Here is a 19,491-nt window from a genome sequence, read left to right as displayed (position 1 = left end):
AGTGATAGGATGCAGAAAATGGTGAGGATGATGATGATGGTGGTGATGATGATGACAGTGGTGAGGATGATGATGATGATAATGGTAAGGATGGTGGTGATGATGATGATGATGGTTGTGATGATGATGATGATGGTGAGGATAATGATGATGGTGGGGAGGATGACGATGATGGTTGGAAGGATGATGATGATGATGGTGGGGAGGATGGTGATGGTGATGGCGACAATGATGGTGGGGAGGATGGTGGTGCTAAGGATGATGATGGTGGTAGTAGAGGATAATGGTGATAAGTATGACAATCATGGTAGTGATCAAATGGCGATGGTGGTAATGTTGAGGAGGAGGATGATGGTGATGATGATGATGGTGGTGGTCATCATTCACTACTGAGCACTTCTATTCTAGATGCTATTCCAAGCATTTCCATACATTATCTCAGTTCATCCTCACAACAACTCTGTGAGGCAGGTACTGTTATCCTCATTTTAGAAATGAAGAAAATGTCTCAAAAACCACTTTTGTGAGTATTCCAGCATGATAAGGAGATTGAAGGTACTTCACATAACTGAGGCCAGTCATTCACCGCCATCCACAAACACTCCTAAAGGCCTCTGTGTCCCCAGTTCCCGAGAGAAGGGTGGGAACCATGGTTTATTTAAGCTCCTCCTGGGAGCTTATCACTGTGTTAGACGTTTTATAGGCGTTGTATACTTTTATCCTCCCATATCCCAATAAGCGAGGTACTATTATTGTCTTTATTTTTCAGGTAAGGAAACTGAGTCTCAGTGCATTAAGAAACTTGCTCAAGGTCACACAGCTGGTACCTGGTAAGGTCAGGAGTCAAACAAGTCGTTGTGATCCTAATACCTGTGTTTTTTTTCCTGTGACCCCACACTCTCTCTGAAGATCCAGAGAGGTACCAGGTACATGCCCAATTCCTAGAGGACAGATTCTGTCATCAACTTGGGCAAAGAAAGAGCTAAGAGTGCTCACTCCCCAAGGTGAGCTGCCTCTCTGATGAGCCTCTCTGAAGGCTCATTTGCATTCCCCAGCAGAATTGTTCTGAGCATGGGCTTTGGAGACCAGCTGCCAAAGTTTGGATCTCAACTGTGCACTTATTAGTTGTGTGAGCAGGTTGCTTGACTTCCGTGCGCCCCTGTTTTCCTGTTCATAAAATGGGGCTAAGATCCCATAGGGATGTTGTAAGGATTAAACACTGAGATGCATGCACCAATCATGGAGCCTGGGCCACAGTAGGCTTAATAAACAGAAGCTGCCATGATCGCCAACCTGAAATATTTGTTGACCTAATTTGACCTAAACATGGGTCAGATAGGTATATGTATAGGCCGTACAGCTTGATTTATTCACACTGAGGTAACTTGACGTGCAACCTCCCATCTCCACTTGGCAGCAAACGGGATTTTCTTAGCCATGAGCAGTCAGTTGGGTTGCACCCAAAAGAGCCCTTCCCAGGTCTCCTTCCTAGAGTCATGACAATGGGCCGAGTGTCCCAACAGCCAAGTGGTAGATCTGGGATTCAGTTCAGATCCCTCTGATCGCCAAGCCCCTACTCTTAACTACCATACCACCTGCCTTTTCCAATACTGTCCTAAGAGGTAAAGCACACCTAACAGCTAGGTTTGTAAATCCTGAAATAAATCCCCCAGGGGAATGCAGGTCGAGTAATGTAAAGGGGAACTATTTGAAGTATTGTTGGCTAGCATCCTAAGGGACCCAGAAGGTTCGTGTTGCCACTAAAGACCTGACTGGTGAAGGATTTGCTGTGTGGTCCAGCTGGGAAGATGTAAAATGTCTAAAGAGGGACCTTGAAAGTTAGTCCCCACTCCTCCTGCCTGGTTTCTCGGCTTCTTTTGATAAAGGAAAGGACGGACTGCATTTTTTCTTGCAAGGTCAGTTGTTTGTCTCTCTTTCTGCAAGACTTTGTTACAAATAAAAGGCTTCCCAGCATGCATAGAAAAATCACTCTTTCTCAGATATCCAAAATACGCAGCATTTTTAAATGAGAAAAGGAGGTTGTAATACAATATGCATAGTGTGCTCCCATTTCTAAGTATCAGTATCCAACCAAAAGAAAACTCTGAAGAAAAAGACATGCAAGTGTTGGGAGCATTATCCAGCATGGTGGGATTACACAGGACCTTTGCTTTCACTTGGTCGTTCATCAACTATTTGTTGCAGACCTACTGTGTGCCGGCCCGGGAAGCTAGAGCAGTGAACACTTTCCACGTCATGGATGTCTATAATGTTTGGATTTGTATAAGAGACACATAACTTTTGTAACCAGAAATATAATGAAGAATTGCTTCTCAAGAAGAGAGAAATCCTATTATGATTACAGCTCATCATCGAACCCAGACACGTGATCGCACTCTCCCTCTTCCCCTTCAACATTCTTGAGTCCTTCCTCTCCCTAATCCTCTCTGAATCCTACTCATGCTTTGCTCCTTCCCCTTGGGTTCCTGGGTCGCAGATTGAATCCCAAGTTAGCCACCCCAAATCCATGTGCTCCTAAAGTTCATGCCAACATCACCCAGGCCACCTCCCCCGATGCCTGCCATCTTGATATCCTCACAGAGCACCTCTCCTGATGCACCCTTCATATTTGCCACCCAGTCACTTGAAAGAGAGTGACAGACTGAGGTCTGGATTCTGATCCTACCACTTAACCAGCTCTGTACCTCAACCTTGCTGAGTTTCTGTTGCCTCACCTACAAATGCAAACACATTTCCTTGCTGGGTTGTTTATAACGATGAGAAAGTATCACGTGTAAAACTCCTGGCATGGTGCCTGGCACACGGCAGGTTCTTAATACTCGATAGCTATTATTATAATATTACTGCTCTACTCTTGCATGCTGGAAATTCTCTGAAAGTTGCACTGCCAGGGATCAAGGCTCCAGGCATCAACATATTCAGCTCTCTTCCTTTCTCTCTCTCTCTCTCTCTCTCTCTCTCGACTGTCTTTTCTCCTTTCCCTCCAAATTCCCACTGTATTCTCACTGCTTTCTCCAGATGCAGCCCTTCCCTCCCTCCCCTCCCCGTGTCTCCCCTTCGCTGTCCCTTCCCAGGGAGCCTGTGCACAAGGTCTGGAATTATGACTTCCTTCTCTGGCACCTACAGCCTTTCTCTCCCCCTTATTCCTCCTCTTGCCATCAAACACGCCTCTCAAGAGGGCAATCCTTCCCTGGAACCTGCTGCATCTCTAGCTCTTTTTCTACTACTGACTCTCCTGTCCCACCTATGATCTTGAGGAAGTGTGTTACGCCCTCTGTCTTCATTGCAAATGTCCTGCTCTGTCTTTGCCTCCTTGCTTTGCCCCTGCATGTAACTGACACGGAGCCCTCCTGCACTGACAGGCCCACCATCTTTCTCCAGCCTGTGTTCTCGCTGGTGCACCCAAAGCTCTTGGATCTCTTCCTGGAAACACTCTCACCCCTTGGCTCTCCTGGGACTGGCATACCCTGCCCATCTCTTGACCTTCTCCATTTGTTTTCAGCAGCCCCTTTCACCTATTCCTGCCCCTACCCGAGTGTCTCCTCCAATGCAGTCGGTGGTCCTCCCCTCTCTCTTGTCTCCTTTCTCACGAAGAAAGTCTCCATCCAGGTGCTTCAACAACCCCTCCCATGGCAGCAGTGGCCAAGGGGACACCTCCACATCCATGCTGCCAGGAATGGCAGCAGGTGGGACCCCTGGCCGGGGCACATCCACCAGGAAGAAGGCTGCACCTTCCCAATCTCACAAAGACCATGGGTGGGCCGGGCTATTCCTGCTCTCTGCCGACCACCCTCCTGACAGTCCTTCCAGTACCTCAAATTCCACTTGTCTGAAAACGAGCTTGGCGGCTCCTCCCTTCTCCCCAGCCCCCACACCACCCAACCTGTCTCTTCTGTCTGACAGTGGGGCCACCATCCAACCCCTAGAAAGAGCTTTCTCTCTCTCCTTTTTATCCCCATTTCTCCCACCCTCTTTTAGAACTTCAGCACTGAAGACTGGACGTCCGTGGGCTCTCAGCCTCTAACTCGCAGGAAGGGATCTGGCCACTGGGAGACACCCAGCAATGTCTGGAGACATTTTGGTTGTCACAGCTGGGGCAGAAGGTGCTCCTGGCATCCTACAGTGTACAGGACGCCCCCCCCCAACAAAGAATTGCCTAGCCCCACCTATCAGTAGAGCTTCAGTTAGGATACCCTGCTAGTCCCTTCGCCTCTAATCCATCCCGGCTATTTTTCTGAAAAATTGTTTTAAAAAGCAAAACAACAAAACACTCTTCATCAGGGCAGTTCATTGCTCCATCGGCAACTGAAGTCACAGTGACTCAGACACCGGCGTCACGCTGACTTGAGCCCAAGGCCCGGTTGGGCCATTTGCCAGCCTTGTGGCGCTTGGCTGTCACAGGTCCCAGAGCCCAGCTGCCTCACCTGTCACACAGGGGGATGATCAGGTGATACAGTGGGGTGATGCACTGACCGCCTGGCAGAGAGCCGGGCACACAGCACATGCTCGGAACACTTCAGAGATGTTTAAATCGGGTCTGCACTTTGTAGGTTACTGTTGTAACCCCGCCACAACTTGACCCAACCTTCCGCGCCCTGCCTCGCACCATCCGTGCGGCCCAGTTAAGCGCAGCATCCTCACGGGATAGGCGCTGCCTTTCCCTAGCTCCCCATCTGCCTCCCCTCCCCCCTCCCTCCCCCGTGTTAGTTTCCTGCGCCTGCTCTCACAAGTGCCACAAATGCAGTGTCTTATTCACGTACGGTCCTGGAAGCCAAAAGCCTGAAATCAGTGAGGGTGTGTCAGCGAGGCTGGGTCCTTCTGAAGGCTCCAGGCAAGGATCCATTTCTTTGCCTTTCCAGTCTCTAGAGCTTGGCTTGTGGTCCCTTCCTCCATCCTCAGAGCCAGCAGCGCAGCATCTTCCAGGCTCTGTTTCTCTCACATCACCTGTCCTCCGTCTGTCTGGAGTCAGATCCTCCCATGGGATGATACTGGGTCCACCCAATAATCCAGGCTAACCCCCCACATCTCAAGGTCCTTAACCTGATGACATCTGCAAAGTTCCCTCTGCCCCATAAGGTAACATTCACAGGCTCCAGAGACTAGGACGTGGGTATCTTTGGCGGCCACCATGTAGCCTGGCATGTACATCTTCCATTCAGAAATGCCCTCCCCTCCAACTCTGAATTCTGCCTACCCAGCAGTGCCCATGCCCAGTAGCTCCTTGGCCAAGTAGCCTCCTATGATCCCTCCAGGCTAATGACCTCTCCTCCTCTGAGACTCTCACACTCCCGCACTCCATCAGCAGTCACTTACATGTTACATAGAGCCACTGCCTATTTCCCATCAGACAGTTAGACCCTGTGCCTCAGACTGAACCTTGAGAAATAGCTTCATAGCATCCCCTGCCCCCCCCAACACTCAGCTCATGGCTTTGCACACAGGGGACATTTAGGCAACAGGTGCTCTGTTGATGGGTTTCATTTTCCACCTTCAAAAAGAAACTGGATTTGAGCCCATTTAAGGCTGACCAACCATTTTAAAAAGACACATTGGATGGCAACTCATGTCTTCTTGATGGGGGGGCCATGTCACCCGCATCCACCTGCGAACAAGCTCTGTTACAACATTATTTGGAAAGCAAAGGAGGTGAATCGAATTGATACTTACCTTCTTGCTTCTCTTTTCAAGGATTGTCTTTGTACCTGGAATATCTTCTGGTATATTATAAAAAAATTACAAGCCAAACCCAGGAACTTCAGGTAATATTTTAACTTTGAAAGTTCATTTCAGCTCCTCCTTGGCGTTTATATAGCACTGTGCATTTTAACCCTGTTTTTTCTCTGTTAACTAGTCAGTCCACATTCTCCAAGATGTGATATGATATCTCCACTTGACACAAAAAGATTCAAACAGGGTGGCTGAAATCTCCCAGGAGGGCAAGGGCAAAGACAGGATGCTTGTTGTCTTCTGTCAAAATTATCAGAAAGATTTAAATGCCATCAGATCTTGAGAATTATGCTTATTAAATACACAGCTACCCACAATATGGGGAGCAGGATTACCAGAAGTTACGTAATGTCCACATTTTAGAGGCAAATGATCCTTAGGGATTGTACCACTCTGGTAGCTACTGCCATAACAAGGCTTTGTAATAAACACCTACAAAACTTTAGTGGCATTCCACAATTATTGTTCACTGCTCACATGTCTGGGGTCAGCCACTAGGTGGGTACACCTGTCCTGGACAGGCTTGCCCAAGTGTCTGGCTGTTGGCTGGCCTTGATTGGTCTAGGCCGGCCTCAGCTGGAGGAGCTATGCTCCGCTCCACCTGTCTCTCATCCTCCAACAGGCTAGCCTGGCCATGTTCCCGTGGCGATGAGGAGGTACAGGAGAAAAAGCAGCCCAGTCATGGAAAGCTTTTCAATTCTCTGCTGTGTTAACATCCCATTAGCCAAAGTAGGTCACATGGCTGAGTTCAGTGTCAAAGCAGCATATGGGTGGTCCCTGCAAGGTACATGGCCAAAGACATGGTGGAGAGAGGGTGAAGTATTGGGACCACCATCATGATCAACCCCACAGACCATCTAGTCCAGCAGTCGACAGACTTTTCCTAAAGCAAAGGGCCAGATGGTCAATATTTTAGGCTTGCAGGCTATATAGCGTTTATCACACCTACTCAACTGCTGCTGTAGAGTAAAAGCAGCCAAGGACAATATGCAAATGAATGAGCATGATGGGCGTGGCTTTGTTCCAATAAAACTTTATTTATAAAGATTGGCAGTGAGCCAGATTTGGCCTGTAGACAGCACTTTGTCAACCCCTGATCTAGTCCATTCTTCTTATTTTACAGATATGAATATAGAGCCTCAGAGGCAGGTGATTATTTCAATGTCACATAGCTAGTTGATGGAAGAATCAAGACAAAACCTCAGGCCTTCTGACCCTAGCTCACTGCTTTTTCTCTTCCACTCAGCAAATAATAACTAATAATTCTAGCTGCCATTAACTGAGCACCTACTCTGTGCTAAGCACTGTGCTAAAAGCTTTCCATCACGCTCTCACTCAGTCCTTACTCGAAGAGGCAGATACCATTATTATCCTTATTTTCTAAATGAAGAAGCATCTAGAAAGAAGTAGAGCTGAGATTCTATCTAGATCGAGAGTCTGAGTTCTTATCTGCTCTACTCTACTGCTTCACTACCAGAAACTAGGCTAAGCATAGTTTTTCTGTGTTTTTAAGAAAGTTTTGTGTAAACCTTTGTACCCCCAAAGGTAAAGAACTTGTAAAAGAAAAATGTTGACATGACTCCTTTAATTAGTCCTGTTTCCCCCTCATCAGCTTCAGTTTCCTTTCCTCTCGTTTCAGATCAAGATCCACAGTTCTCAGGAAACTCAGCAGTCGTTCATGCAAGAGAAGCTGCGGGAGCATCTGGCAGAGAAGGAGAAGCTGAATGAGGACAGGCTGCAGCAAGAGGAGAAACTAAAAGCCAGAATCAAACGGCTGATGGAAGAGAAGGCGGTAAGGTGGTCCCCGTCGTTTTCTTTACTCCTGGAAACTGATAGAATGGCCTTTTCTGAGGGCATGTACTTGGGAGGAGAAATCTCAGCAACTCCTTGTTTGATGCTATGGAAGTAAATTAATTAAATAGGTGAGTAATGTTGGAGGAATTAACATGAAGCTTGAACTCTAAAACTCAATTTGAAACAGTAAAGTTATTGAAATTCCTGGAAATGGTACCTTATTAGCTCAGATACCACAGTCGATTTACCAAGTTCGAGTCATTGCTGCCGGTCCTGGTTCGTAACCGACCGTCTCTTAAGTACGTGCAAGACCAACTTCACATTATTTTCGTCTTCTGCTCTCTCTTGATACATATCACAGGAAACAAATAGCCAAGATTGCTACTTACTTTTCTAAAAACCAAGCCAGTTACAAGATACTTTGCAGCAGCACCTCTCAAACTTAGAGGTGCCCAGGAAGCACCTGGGGAGGCTGTTAAAATGCAGATTCTGACTCGGGAAGGTCTGGGGGCAGAAACTGGCATTCTGCATTTCCAACCAGCTCCCAGCTGGGGCTGAGAGCACAGGTCTGCAGACCACATTTTCAGCAGCAAATCTTGGAGGAAGGTTTTCCCAAAGTTACCTGATAAGCACCACCTGGACACTTGTTAAAAATACAGATTCTCAGGCCCCAGCCCAGACCCACTACATCAGAATCTCTGGAGAAGGCCAGGAAACAGCATTTAATGAACCGGTTCTCATCTTTGTCCAAGAGTTGGCTCTTTTTGATATTCAGGGACTGCCATGAATTTTTAACTACTTCACTGCCACCACCCTAGATCCATGGCTCATGACTTTGGCTGCCCTTTTGTCACTTAGGAGATTAAAAGGTCCTAATAATGCCTGGCCCCTCTTCTCCCACCCCCATCCCCAGGTTCAGCTCTAATTGCGGTGAGGGTGTGGCTGGGACTGTAAGTGCTCCTGGGTGGTTCCCAATATGCAGCCATGGTTGAGAACCACGGCTCGCTGTCCCGGCTCCCACCCACCTGGAGACCACAGCCCCAGATCTGCTGGACCCCCCTGCTCCCCTGAGGAGGGCTGCACCTGACACCCTCTCCACCTTTCCTCAGTCGCAGCTGCGTGACTTCTGGCTTGGACCCCCCCCTCCCTGTCACACGCACCAGCTCTGCAGACCTCTCTGCCTCGTTCAGCCTCTGATTCATGCCCAGTTATCTCAAGAAATCTCTCTCCTCCTTCTACCTCTTCTTCTGTTTGCCCCTTTCTGCTTTTTATGAAGGAAAAGACTAAAAAGGGAACACTAAAAATTGCATGTGGTCCCCTGAAGGCAGTATTAACAATAGCCTTAAATCAAGGGGAGCCCGTTTTGAAGGTCAGTTCGACTTGGGAAAAGCCAGTGTCATTCAAGAGAGGAAAACAAAACCAGAAAGAGCTGGAAATCTTCAAAGTCCTCACAAAGCTCTCCACCTGCTTCCTTGCTCCTCCCTGATTACCCTCTCCCTTTCCAAATGTCTTATTTGACTTTTAATTTGGGGTTGACTTTTTCCACTGCGGGTGTGCAGTATTTCGGCCCCACTGGGTTCAATGCCAACTTGGGCACCAGCCTGGGCCTCCCAGATGCCCATTTATAACCTCGATCCTGATGCAGACAAGATCCTGAAGCCAGCCTTGCAAATCCCTTTTAAACAGAATGAACCTCAGTGCACACCACCGCACGAGGAGGAGAAAGCACTATCAGGTACCCACCCAGACGGTACCCTGCTCATGGTCATTATTATCCCATTGAGGGTCATCACTCACCAGACACTTGGTAGATCAACTTGACCCGAGGGACTCAGCTGAAAGTACTGTCCGAGACTTAACAACACAGGTCCCAATTTTATTTTTATTTTTTTAAAGATTTTATTTATTTGAGAAAGAGATAGAGCACAAACCGGGGGAGGGGGCAGAGGGAGAGAGAGAGAAGCAGACTCCCCGCTGAGCATTGAGCCTGACTCGGGGCTTGATCCCAGGACCCTGAGATCATGACCTGTGCCGAAGGCAGACGCTTAACTGACTGAGCCACCCAGGAGCCCTGCGGGGGTCCCAATTTTAAATGAACCTTCCTTGCACCATAAGACACCATCACCCCCACCCTTTCTAAAAATACATGTGTCAAAATTCATTAATTAAACTCCTTCTCATGAATCCTGACTCATTTGAGGACTGTTTGAAAAGTAAGAAATTCTAGGTTGCTTTATCAAGCTAATCCTTTTTTGTTATGAAATGTTAACAACATGCACTTAACTTGTGCACACACTCATGATTTAGATCAGGGTCAGCAGACTTTTTCCATAAAGAGCCAGATAGTATTTATTTTCAGTTTTGCGGGCCACGCTGCTCTGTCATGACTGCTCAGCTCTGCTATTTGGTGCAAAAGCAGTCATAGGCAATCTACAAACAGTGAGCAAGGAAGTGTTCCAATAAAACTTGAGTTACAAAATGCAGACAGCAGGCCAGATTTGGCTGGTAGGCTATGGTTAGCCAAACCCTGGCTTAGAAAACAGGCTCTCGAGTCAAATGGACCAGGATTCGAATCCCTGCTCATGTGATTTGCTAGCAAATTTGATAGATTCCTTAGTCCCTCTAAGTCTGTTTCCTCCTCTGCAAAATAGAGATCACAGAAGAAATGACTGACCCTTATTAATGAACGGTGATCACGTGCCAAGTGGTCTGTGTTCAGCCTCTCATCTGCCCCTCACATTCACCCAATGCAGGAAGCACTATTATTGTCCCCATTGTACAGATAGGGAGACTGAAGCTTCTATCGCTTCTCACCTTCCTAGGGTCATGCACCTGGAAAGGCCCAACCTGGGGCTCTGATCTGGGCCTGCCCGCTCTGGATCCCTTGCTCCTCGCTCCCCACAGTCTCCCCCATGGGGTTGTTGTAGGAGTAAAGAGCTAGCCCGTGCAGTGCCTGGCACAGAGTCCAGATTCCTGCCATGGTAACTATGTCTATTAAACAGCAGTCATTGACTTTCAGGCTTTGGAGGAAAGCATTACTCAAGAGAAAAACAGAGCAAAAGAAGCTTTAGAAGAAGAACAGAAGAGAATCCAAGAGCTGGAGAATCGTTTAGCCTACCAGAAGAAGGTATGCTGCTGGGGGAGACAGAGTCGTCCTGAGCCCAAATCAAGGTCACGCACCCAGGGAGGACCAACCTGGGGCTCTGAACTGAGCCTGCCCACTCCGGATCCCTTGCTCCTGGCTGCCCAGTCTCCCCCGTGGGGTTGTGGTGAGCAGCGAAGGGCTTCCGGTGTAGTTCCTGGCACAGAGTCCAGGTTCCTGCCATGGTAACTATGTCTATTAAACAGTGGCCATTGGATTGCAGGTCTGGGAGGAAAGCATTACCCAAGAGAAAAACAGAGTGAAGGAAGCATTAGAAGAAGAACAGACCAGAGTCCAAGAGCTGGAGAATCGCTTAACCCGCCAGAAGGAGGTATGCAGCTGGGGGAGACAGTCAGCTCGAGCCCAAGTCCGGCTTGCGGGCCATGTGGAAGTGAGTTCTGAACCACGGATGATGGGGGTAGAGCGTGGCAGAGCTTTCCTACCGTGATCTGTCCTTGGGAGGGTTAGGCTACTCTGGGAAGCAGTGGGGCTCAAGGAGAGAGCCCTGGAGTCGTAACTTTGACAGCCAGTTGGAAAAATTGTAAACATGCAGACATAGAACTTGAGAGACAAGTCGGCGCTGGTGACACAGCGTCTTCTGCATGGAGACTGTGTCCCAAAGCATAGACGGGAAGGAGGTACAGGGTCCTGGGACTTCAGGGCTGTGTCAGTCCTCCCAACAACATCCTAAAATCATCCAGCCTTCAGCTCCACCATCAAGGAATTTTGTACAGGCCAGGGCAGTCCAACCCAGTGGTGATGCCTTGGGCTGGCAGAAAGTTCTTCTTTTAGGTTGAGCACAAGCAAACTCTTTCTCCCAGAAGAGCATCAATCCGCCACTGGCCTCCCAGGCCCCTGCAAGACCTGTCCACCTCCTCATCCACATAATAACCTTTTAAAGGCTTGAAAATGAGACATCTGCTCCTTTCCAGACCCGAATATGCCCTTGTTTCTCCTGGAGCCTGGCCTTGGTCCCCTCCTCTGGCCTGCTCTGTTCTCCAGAAGGCACAGATTAGCAGCTCAGTGGCTGAAAAGGGCCTGGGGACATGTTACGTTTGGCCCCCGAGTATTTTATTTTGAATTCATAACATTTACTTAAAAATCCAGATTTCCATCCTCTCCTGAAAAGTCAGAAAATCTGGCCCCATTTCCACTTGGCAGAAGTGGATGGGAGCTCAACCAAGCAGCAGGGATTTCCCACCGTCCCCACCATTCCCTGTTGCGTTCAACGCAGCCCACTTCCTTGCTGGCACCTGTCTGGCCCCTGTAGACATCTGAGTTTGCAACCCCTGCTCTGTTTTCTTCCCAAAGTGCGGCGGCCAGAATCGGCCCCGGTTCTCCAGCCATGGTGGCCCAGGGCAGGATTCTGCTCCCCTGTTGAAGATTTTGCACTTGTACTGACGCTCCCAAACCAACTTTGGGGAGTGCTCTATGACATCGTCGGCTCAAGCTTGCCTTGTGGTCACCCTTGGACCTCGGAGTCTTTTTCACATACTGTTATCATGAGCTCTTGCACCCCGAGGCAGCACAGAGGGGTGAAGAGTGCAGGCCTTGCAGCCACGTGAGAAGCAGGTGCAAATCCTGGCTGGACGACCTACGGGCCTCGGCAGCTCGCTCAGGACCCTCCTCCTCTTGGGGTGGCTGCAAGGGTCAGCGGTCATGCACAGTGAAGCATTTGACCCAGAATTGCTGCTCGGTCAGTGTAGCTGTTAGAATTTTCACAAGCCCTTCTCTCCCTATCGGCCCCCTCCCCATCCTCACTGCCCAGAGGGAAGTCCTCGCCCACCCACCGCTGCCAGAAAGACAAGGAGGCGGGCCGGGCAGAGCCTGTGCGGTCCCACCTGATCCAAGGAGGGAAGATGTTTATGTGCCGGGTGTCACCTGGGGTCACCTGTATGGCTGTGCTTGGCGGCCTGTGTAAACAGTGTCACGGAGGCCTGGCTCTGAGTTATCTCTCCAGGGGTGCTGACGAGGAGCAGAGTCTCCCAAGGGTTCACGGAGGCCAAATGCCACCGAGAGGTCAACAGCTCAGCTCGAGGGCCCGGGGCAGCCCTTGAATTTAGAGATGTCGAGGTCATGGGGGACTTCAGGAGAGAGATTTAAGGAAGAAGGCGTGATGGGGTCAGCCTCACTGCAGGGGAGGAGCTGTGGCCGGGTCACCCCAAGCCTAGGAAAACGGCAGCCTACCTCTCCCAGCAGAACCTCTCTGTGGTTTCTTGATGGGGAAATCTGAGATAAAAAGTCCCAGGCACAGACTTTAATCAACCTCAAATGGTTCTTTGATTTTTCTTTTTATTAGGCTTTCTGCCACATTATCAGATGAATCTTTAAGGGCAACAGAATGCTAGGCCATAATGCGAGTTTTGAGGTAACGTTAGAGGTGAACTCCCATTACCTGCCTGGGAACTTGGGAGCAGAGCGGCGGAGGGGGCCAGGGCCCGTGCGTGTCAAGTCATGCAAAGACGATCTTCCCCTTAGTGCCCCTCTCGGCTGCAAAGGAGCTGCCGAGAGCAAAGTCGTGAGTATAGATGCGAGATCAGATGCAGCGGAGCTGACCCTAAGTCACTGGAAAGTGCTTGGGAGTCTCTTCCACAAATTACAGGAAACCCCGACCCCCCCCCACCAAATGTTCAAAAGCAGTGTGCCAACTCCCATGATGCTACTGTTCTTCTGCTTTCGTTAGGGCTGCTATTGGGATTTTTTTTTAATGACTTTTCACTACAAAATAGTATTTCAGCCAGGCTCATCTGGGCAGGCTAATCTCTGGGACCCTACCCACGGGTTATAATGGAAACCGTGTTCCAAGTTCCAGACATCTTACTGTCAAGCTGGTGCTTAGAACTCAACCCATTTGAAAGCTCACGTGCCCTTTCTTGCAGGGACTAGAAACAGGGGCCTTGTGGGCAATTTCTATCCTTTGCGATTGGTGTTAGCCATTTACTTCCTAAATAAAATTCCTTGAGCACGAGTACCAAACCACATTTTTCCCCATACGCCCTCTCCGAGCTCCACGTGTGAGGTCCACCCCCACCCCTTCTAGAAATTGGTGTTGCGGCTCATGAGTTCAATACACTGTCCGCATCTTGAAACCTGGTTCTCTTTAGGAGATTTATTTTAATAATAGGATATCCATTATTAATGAGATTCTTCTCCTTATCAGAGCGACTGCCTGGCGCAGTGATAAGAGCTCTGGCTCCAAAATAAGACAGACCCGCTTCCCTCTGCTCACGTGCTCCCTGCCGAGGGCCTCCGGATGCAGGCCATGGGCCGTCCTCTGCACAGGGCTCAAATCCTGACCTCACCTACAACAAACTGCATGACCCCTGGGCCTCCTGCACCTTTCTGTTCCTCAGCTTCCTTGTCTACAAACTGGGGCCACTAACTCGTCCGCTAGGGTCACCGTGATAGGGTTCACTGTGTGTGACGTGCTGGCCGTGGGCCCCAGCAGGGATACTCACCACCCCCCAGCGTGGGAGCTGCTACCACTATTAGTGGTATGGCCAGAATGAGCAGTTTCCCCGCCCGAAATGCGCAGGCAACCGAAAAGACTGGTCGTTGATTTTCAGGTTTTGGAGAGCAGCATGGCCCATGAGAAAAGGAAAGCAAAGGAAGCTTTAGAGACAGAGAGGAGAAGAGTTCAAGATCTGGAGAACCACTTGACCCAACAGAAGGAGGTATGAGGAGCAGAGAGATAAATGGGCCATGGCAGCCAAAACCCCTGTGGAAGGAGCTCTGAGGCCAGACAGGAGGCCATGGTTCTACGCCCCAGTGGAGAATATGGCAGGCCAGTGGGCAGGTGCTGGGTGGCACTTCCGTGGGAAGTGGCCAATGTCGAGTACAACTCACTAGTTGTATGACCTAGGGCAGGTCACTTAACCTCCAGGGCCTCAGTTGCCTCCTCTGTAAAATGGGCATGGTAACAGCCCCTGCCTGGCAGGATTAAATGAGTAATATAGACAGAGGACTTAGACCTGCACCTTGCATGTAGATTCCCCGCCCAGCCACCGAAGGCAGAGAGATGCGCTCCAGGAGAGAACCCTTGGGTTGGGGTCTGGGTCAGTCCCTCAGCCAGCACCCCCCTCCTCCTCACAGAAAGGTATTTATGACACAACCCAGCACGGGCGCCGTAGAAAAACACTCGCTCCCAGCTCTGGTCTCCTGGTTTCATAGATCTTTTATAGAGACACAAACAGTTGTGGAGTAAGATGGCGTAGACCAGTACATGACAGGCTCGCATAGCAGTCCCACGAGTAAGTGCCGGAGATCCGGAGCGGATGAGAAGTGCACCCTCAGGGAGAGGGTGACAATGGTTTGGGCAGGCCCGAGCGCCATGCCTGGGGAGTGCTGGAGACGTCCACCTCTAGCCACCTCCACCAGCCACACCGGCCTGGAGCAGTCATGGAAGGCAGGCCTAAGGCTGAGAGGAGGGATGTCACTCAGGTTAACCCAAACACCCCAACCGCCCCCCCCTCCCCGCAAGAAGTCAAAGAAGGAGTTGGAGGCCAGGGCGAGAACTCAGTGACCTGTGGTGGCAGCTCCGTGAGCTGGGCTCCAAGGCCGCAGGGGGCACCGACGTGGGCTGGCCCTCAGGGAACTCCCAGAAACAGAGTACTGACTCCATGAATTGTTCATTTCTGTTCCATTCATCCACCCACAAGTGCTTCCCGAGCGCCTAGCATGGGCCAGGCCCTATTGGGCGTTGGCGACACCACAGTGCACAGTCCTCCCAGAGCTTCCACTCTAGGCTGAGGGACAGACACCACATACCCAGGGGCACACGAGAACTCCAGGGCCACAAGCCTGCAGCGAAGATCAAAGGGGTGGGCTAGAGAGTGGCCCCAGGCAGGGAGGGCCTCTCTGAGGAGGTGACACTTGAGTGAGACCTGGAGGGGAGAAGGAGCATGAAGGGAACATCTGGGGGGGGGGGGGAGAAAATGCCACTGGGTAAAGTGGCCCAGCTGCAGGGGACAGGGACCTCCCTTAGCCGGAGGGACAGGGGCAGCGGTGTGAGGAAGGAAACAAAGCTGGAACAAGATAGAAGCCAGATGAGGGGTCCGGGGAAGAAAGCCAGAGGGAGACGCAAAGGCGGTGAAGCAGGAAAGCTTGGTAGGCGAAAAGTGCCAATTCTGGCTCAAATCCCAGCTCTACCCCAACATGCTGTTTGACCCTGGGCAAGTGCCTTGCCATCTCTGTGCCCCCATCTGTAACGGTGTAGTGGCAGAACCACCCTAGACGTTTGTCGTGAGGAGTCAGTGTATTCATTATGAAGTACCTGCCCAGGTGAGGTCAGCGTCCAGGTGGGGTGGGGAGGATGGTGTGGGTCCAATGAGGTGGGGGGGGGGGCAGACAGTCCAGCAAAGACCTTGGCAGTGGGACTGTGTCAGCCCGTGCAGGGAGTGAGGTCAAACTTAGCAGCTGTGCCTAGAGTGTCCCTTATACAGATGGGCCAGGAGTGGGGTCTTGAGGCGCTGGCTCCCGCCGTGGTGCGGTGGACACGGTGCCCGACTAAGTATGGGCGTAGAAGCAGGTCTCTGCCTCCGGGGAGGGTGGGGTTTTAATCAGGATGACACATAAGTCAAGGTCCGGAAGCCGAGTGGCCATATGGTTAGGGCAGGGCGCTGGTGTCCCAGCGTGCACCGCCACTCCCCGGTGGTGTGACCTCTGTACATTATCCGTCCCCTTACTGCCTCGGTGACAGCCACCATGTCCTCACCTGCAGAACGCAGCTCGCTGGGCAGACGTTCTGGGGGTTTGCTGATGAGATGCACAAATGCGCTCAGTGCCTGGTGCCCAGCACTCGTGTTGCAAGCATTTCAAGAGGAGTCAGTGTCATCATTATTTTCAACTGCGACACGCCAAGCGGCGCAGAATCCCACGGGGCACGCAGAAGGGGGCCAGCAGCCTCTTCCGACTGGCAGGGTGGGGGCTGGGCAATCTTAAGCAGACATGGCAGCAGGCAAATGCCAAGCTCGTGCAGGGAGGTGAGTCAGAGCCCAGGTGGGGCTGGAGGCCTGTGCAGAGCAGGGCAGGCGGGATGGCGACCGCAGACATATGCTCCGATGGCAGGACTGTTGGAAAGACTTTTTCTCCAGGGCCACGCAGCCCCAAAGCTTCGTCTTACCCCCCAGCACCGCATTCCCTAGGACAATTTGCAGTCATTTTTCTTTTTGCCAAATAATGTATGTTCACGCAAGAAAATATAGAAGATACAGACCAGCGAAAAGAGGAAATGTAAATTGCCATAATCCCAATCCCCCAAAATAACCAGTATTTACATTTCAGTACACATCTCTTCAGGCCCTTGTCTATGCATACATGCATATATTTAAAATATTTTTCTGTGAACTTTGTGTTTGTATGGGAGCATCACCGCAAGGATTCCAAGCTGCAAATTGAGTTTTCCAACCCCCCTGCACTGTGTACCTCCTGGGGCTTGTGTAGGTGAGGCTGGTCCTCAATCCCCACCTCCATGTCACTGGACCCGCGGGCTACATGTTCTCAGTTCCAAATGGTCCTGGACATCAATTTTTGGACCCAAGCCCTTGAAGGCTGGAGAGAGCCTGAAGCCACAGGTGTGTCAGGTCTGCTGGGACAGGAGGTGTCTCCCCTCCACTTTGCCTCTCCTGCCCCACCTCCCAAGAAGCCAGGTACTTCCCAAAGGAGGGCCCACATTCCAGTTCAATTAGTGGCTCAGTGCCAAACGCCTTGACCCGAACACTCACCAGCACGTCACTTCCTGAACACAGCCCCGAAATCCTGAACGATGAATAACCCTCTCTTTTATGCGGTGACAAACAGATATGACCTTCAGGTTCTCGCCGCCATGGCGGGCATGCCAAGACTCCCACCCCTCTCTCCCGTGAGCATCCTGTTCCCTGAGCCCTTATTCCCAAGCCCTGACTCACTGATCTGGGCAATTACTAATCCTGGCTTCCCTCATGGTGCCCCTTCCCTTCCTTCCTCGCGTACACTCCCTCAAACCAGTTGTCCCTGACTTCCAGATTTCAGAAAGCAGCCTCGCCTACGAGAAACACAAAGCAAAAGAGGCCATAGAGAAGGAAAAGAAGAAGGTGCAAGATCTGGAGAACGACATAACCAAGCAGAAAGAGGTAAGAGTCTCAGAGAGGAGCAGACACGGAGACGCCCAGCACGGTTAAGAGCAGGGCTCTGGAGGCAGGCGGTCTGGGTTCGAATCCCACCTCTGCCGCTTTCTGCCCATGCAATCTGAGGCAAGTGTCTTACCATCCCTGTGCCTACGTTTCCCTAGTTATGAAGTCCAGATAATGCCCATAGATCAGCCCCATCGAGTGGTGAGGCTTGATTGCTCACAAGCTCATAAAACGCAGAGGAAAGTGTCTAGCACTCAGTGAATGCTCTGTGTGTCGGCTCCTTTTATTTTATTATTATTATTATTATTATTATTATTATTATTATGAGCTCATAGCTGGGATGTGGAGGGGCAGAACCGAACCCCGCACTGTCCCCCTCCTCTCCCTACTATCCTTGAACAGTGTGTGGCCTCAGCTGCTGGGGGTCACAGAGGGGATGTCAGGAGAGGGATGCCTGAATTTCCCATCACCTGGACAGCAGCGTCTCTGCCGAACTTGTCCCCGTGGGTACCACGACCTGCCCAGTCAAACCGCACTGATGATTGTTCCTGGGAGGAGCAGACAGGTTGTTGATGGGACCCTGTCTTAGGCACCTCCATGCTGTAAGACAGAATTCACTCCTCTTGGGTCCCAACAGTACAAGGGACACACACACACAATGGCTAATATCGAAAAAGTCAAGGCAAGGGATTCAACACACACCCTGACAATAGGGGGTTAAATTTCAATGCAGGTAAACACAATTTCAGAGGACTTTGAAGACCAGATGGGACGAAAAAGGTCTTTGCGTCTATTCACATCAATCTGAGATCACTTTCTTTAAAACAAGATTCCCAAACATTAGCATGCATAGAATCACTTGAGGCAGGGTTGAGGGGGCGGTGTTTAAATGCCCATTTCCTGAGCCTTGCCCCCAGAGATTCAGATTCACCGTCAAGGGGGTGGACTCAGCAATCTGCATCTTTAACAAGCAGCCCCACGTGGTGCTGGTGCATTTGGAACACCGCTGCCCCAGAGAGATGGGCATCAGTAAACCACATCTGCATGACGTATCAGTCCCAGGCACGGCTTCCTAAGAGGAACCTTAACCAACTGGAGCGTGCCCAGAGAAGGCAGACCAGAGTCGGGGGGAAATGATGCAGGGCTTGTCAGCCGAGGCTGGTGCACTGAGGGAGGGCGGGCAGACACTGCGGGCCCACAGAGCCCCAGGGGCGCAATCTGTTCACACACAGCCTTGTTTCCCCAAACGATTCACCATGGATCTTCCATAAAACACTTCAGTTCGGGGCAGGAGGAAAGGAGACATTAACATTTTTAAAGTACATTAGTGAGGACATCAAATGGATCAGGGATGAGACTAATGCCAAAAAAAACCCCACAAAAAATAAAAAAAAATAAAAAAACGTGTATCAGTGAAATCAACAAACGGTCAGTTTTTACTCTAACAGTTACAGCGAAAGGGAGGGCTCAGGGGGCTGCACAATTCTCTGGATCAAAGTGAACTGATGGCTCGTGGATACTGAGCCATTCTCGGTACTCAACCCAGAGAGAATCTGTCCTAAGGATCATCAGATAGAGGACTCTGCTGTGCATTCAACACCCTCAACAGCCTCAGGGAAAACAACAGTGACATCAGAGGGCGAGGTCTCGTGACTGCCCTCCAGGCAGACGGGGGGCATCACACCGGACAAGGAGAAA

At 50.5% G+C, this 19,491-nt stretch overlaps 1 protein-coding gene across 1 annotated transcript in view; it reads left to right on the top strand.

Moving 5' to 3' along the window:
- The window catches only part of FHAD1 (forkhead associated phosphopeptide binding domain 1), a 124,385-nt gene that overhangs the window by 73,503 nt on the left and 31,391 nt on the right, over nt 1-19,491 (top strand). The window contains exons 14-18 of the mRNA XM_078071797.1: nt 5,710-5,780; nt 7,388-7,540; nt 10,562-10,669; nt 10,908-11,015; nt 17,686-17,793. Of these exons, the coding sequence (XP_077927923.1) occupies nt 5,710-5,780; nt 7,388-7,540; nt 10,562-10,669; nt 10,908-11,015; nt 17,686-17,793 (548 nt within the window). The remainder of the gene's footprint in view (nt 1-5,709; nt 5,781-7,387; nt 7,541-10,561; nt 10,670-10,907; nt 11,016-17,685; nt 17,794-19,491) is intronic.

The sequence above is a fragment of the Halichoerus grypus genome, chromosome 5 (genome assembly GCF_964656455.1).
Source record: "Halichoerus grypus chromosome 5, mHalGry1.hap1.1, whole genome shotgun sequence".
In the NCBI taxonomy this organism is placed as follows: Eukaryota; Metazoa; Chordata; class Mammalia; order Carnivora; family Phocidae; genus Halichoerus; species Halichoerus grypus.
Note: the sequence above shows the minus strand (reverse complement) of the source record. Positions and strands in the feature narration are given on the sequence as shown.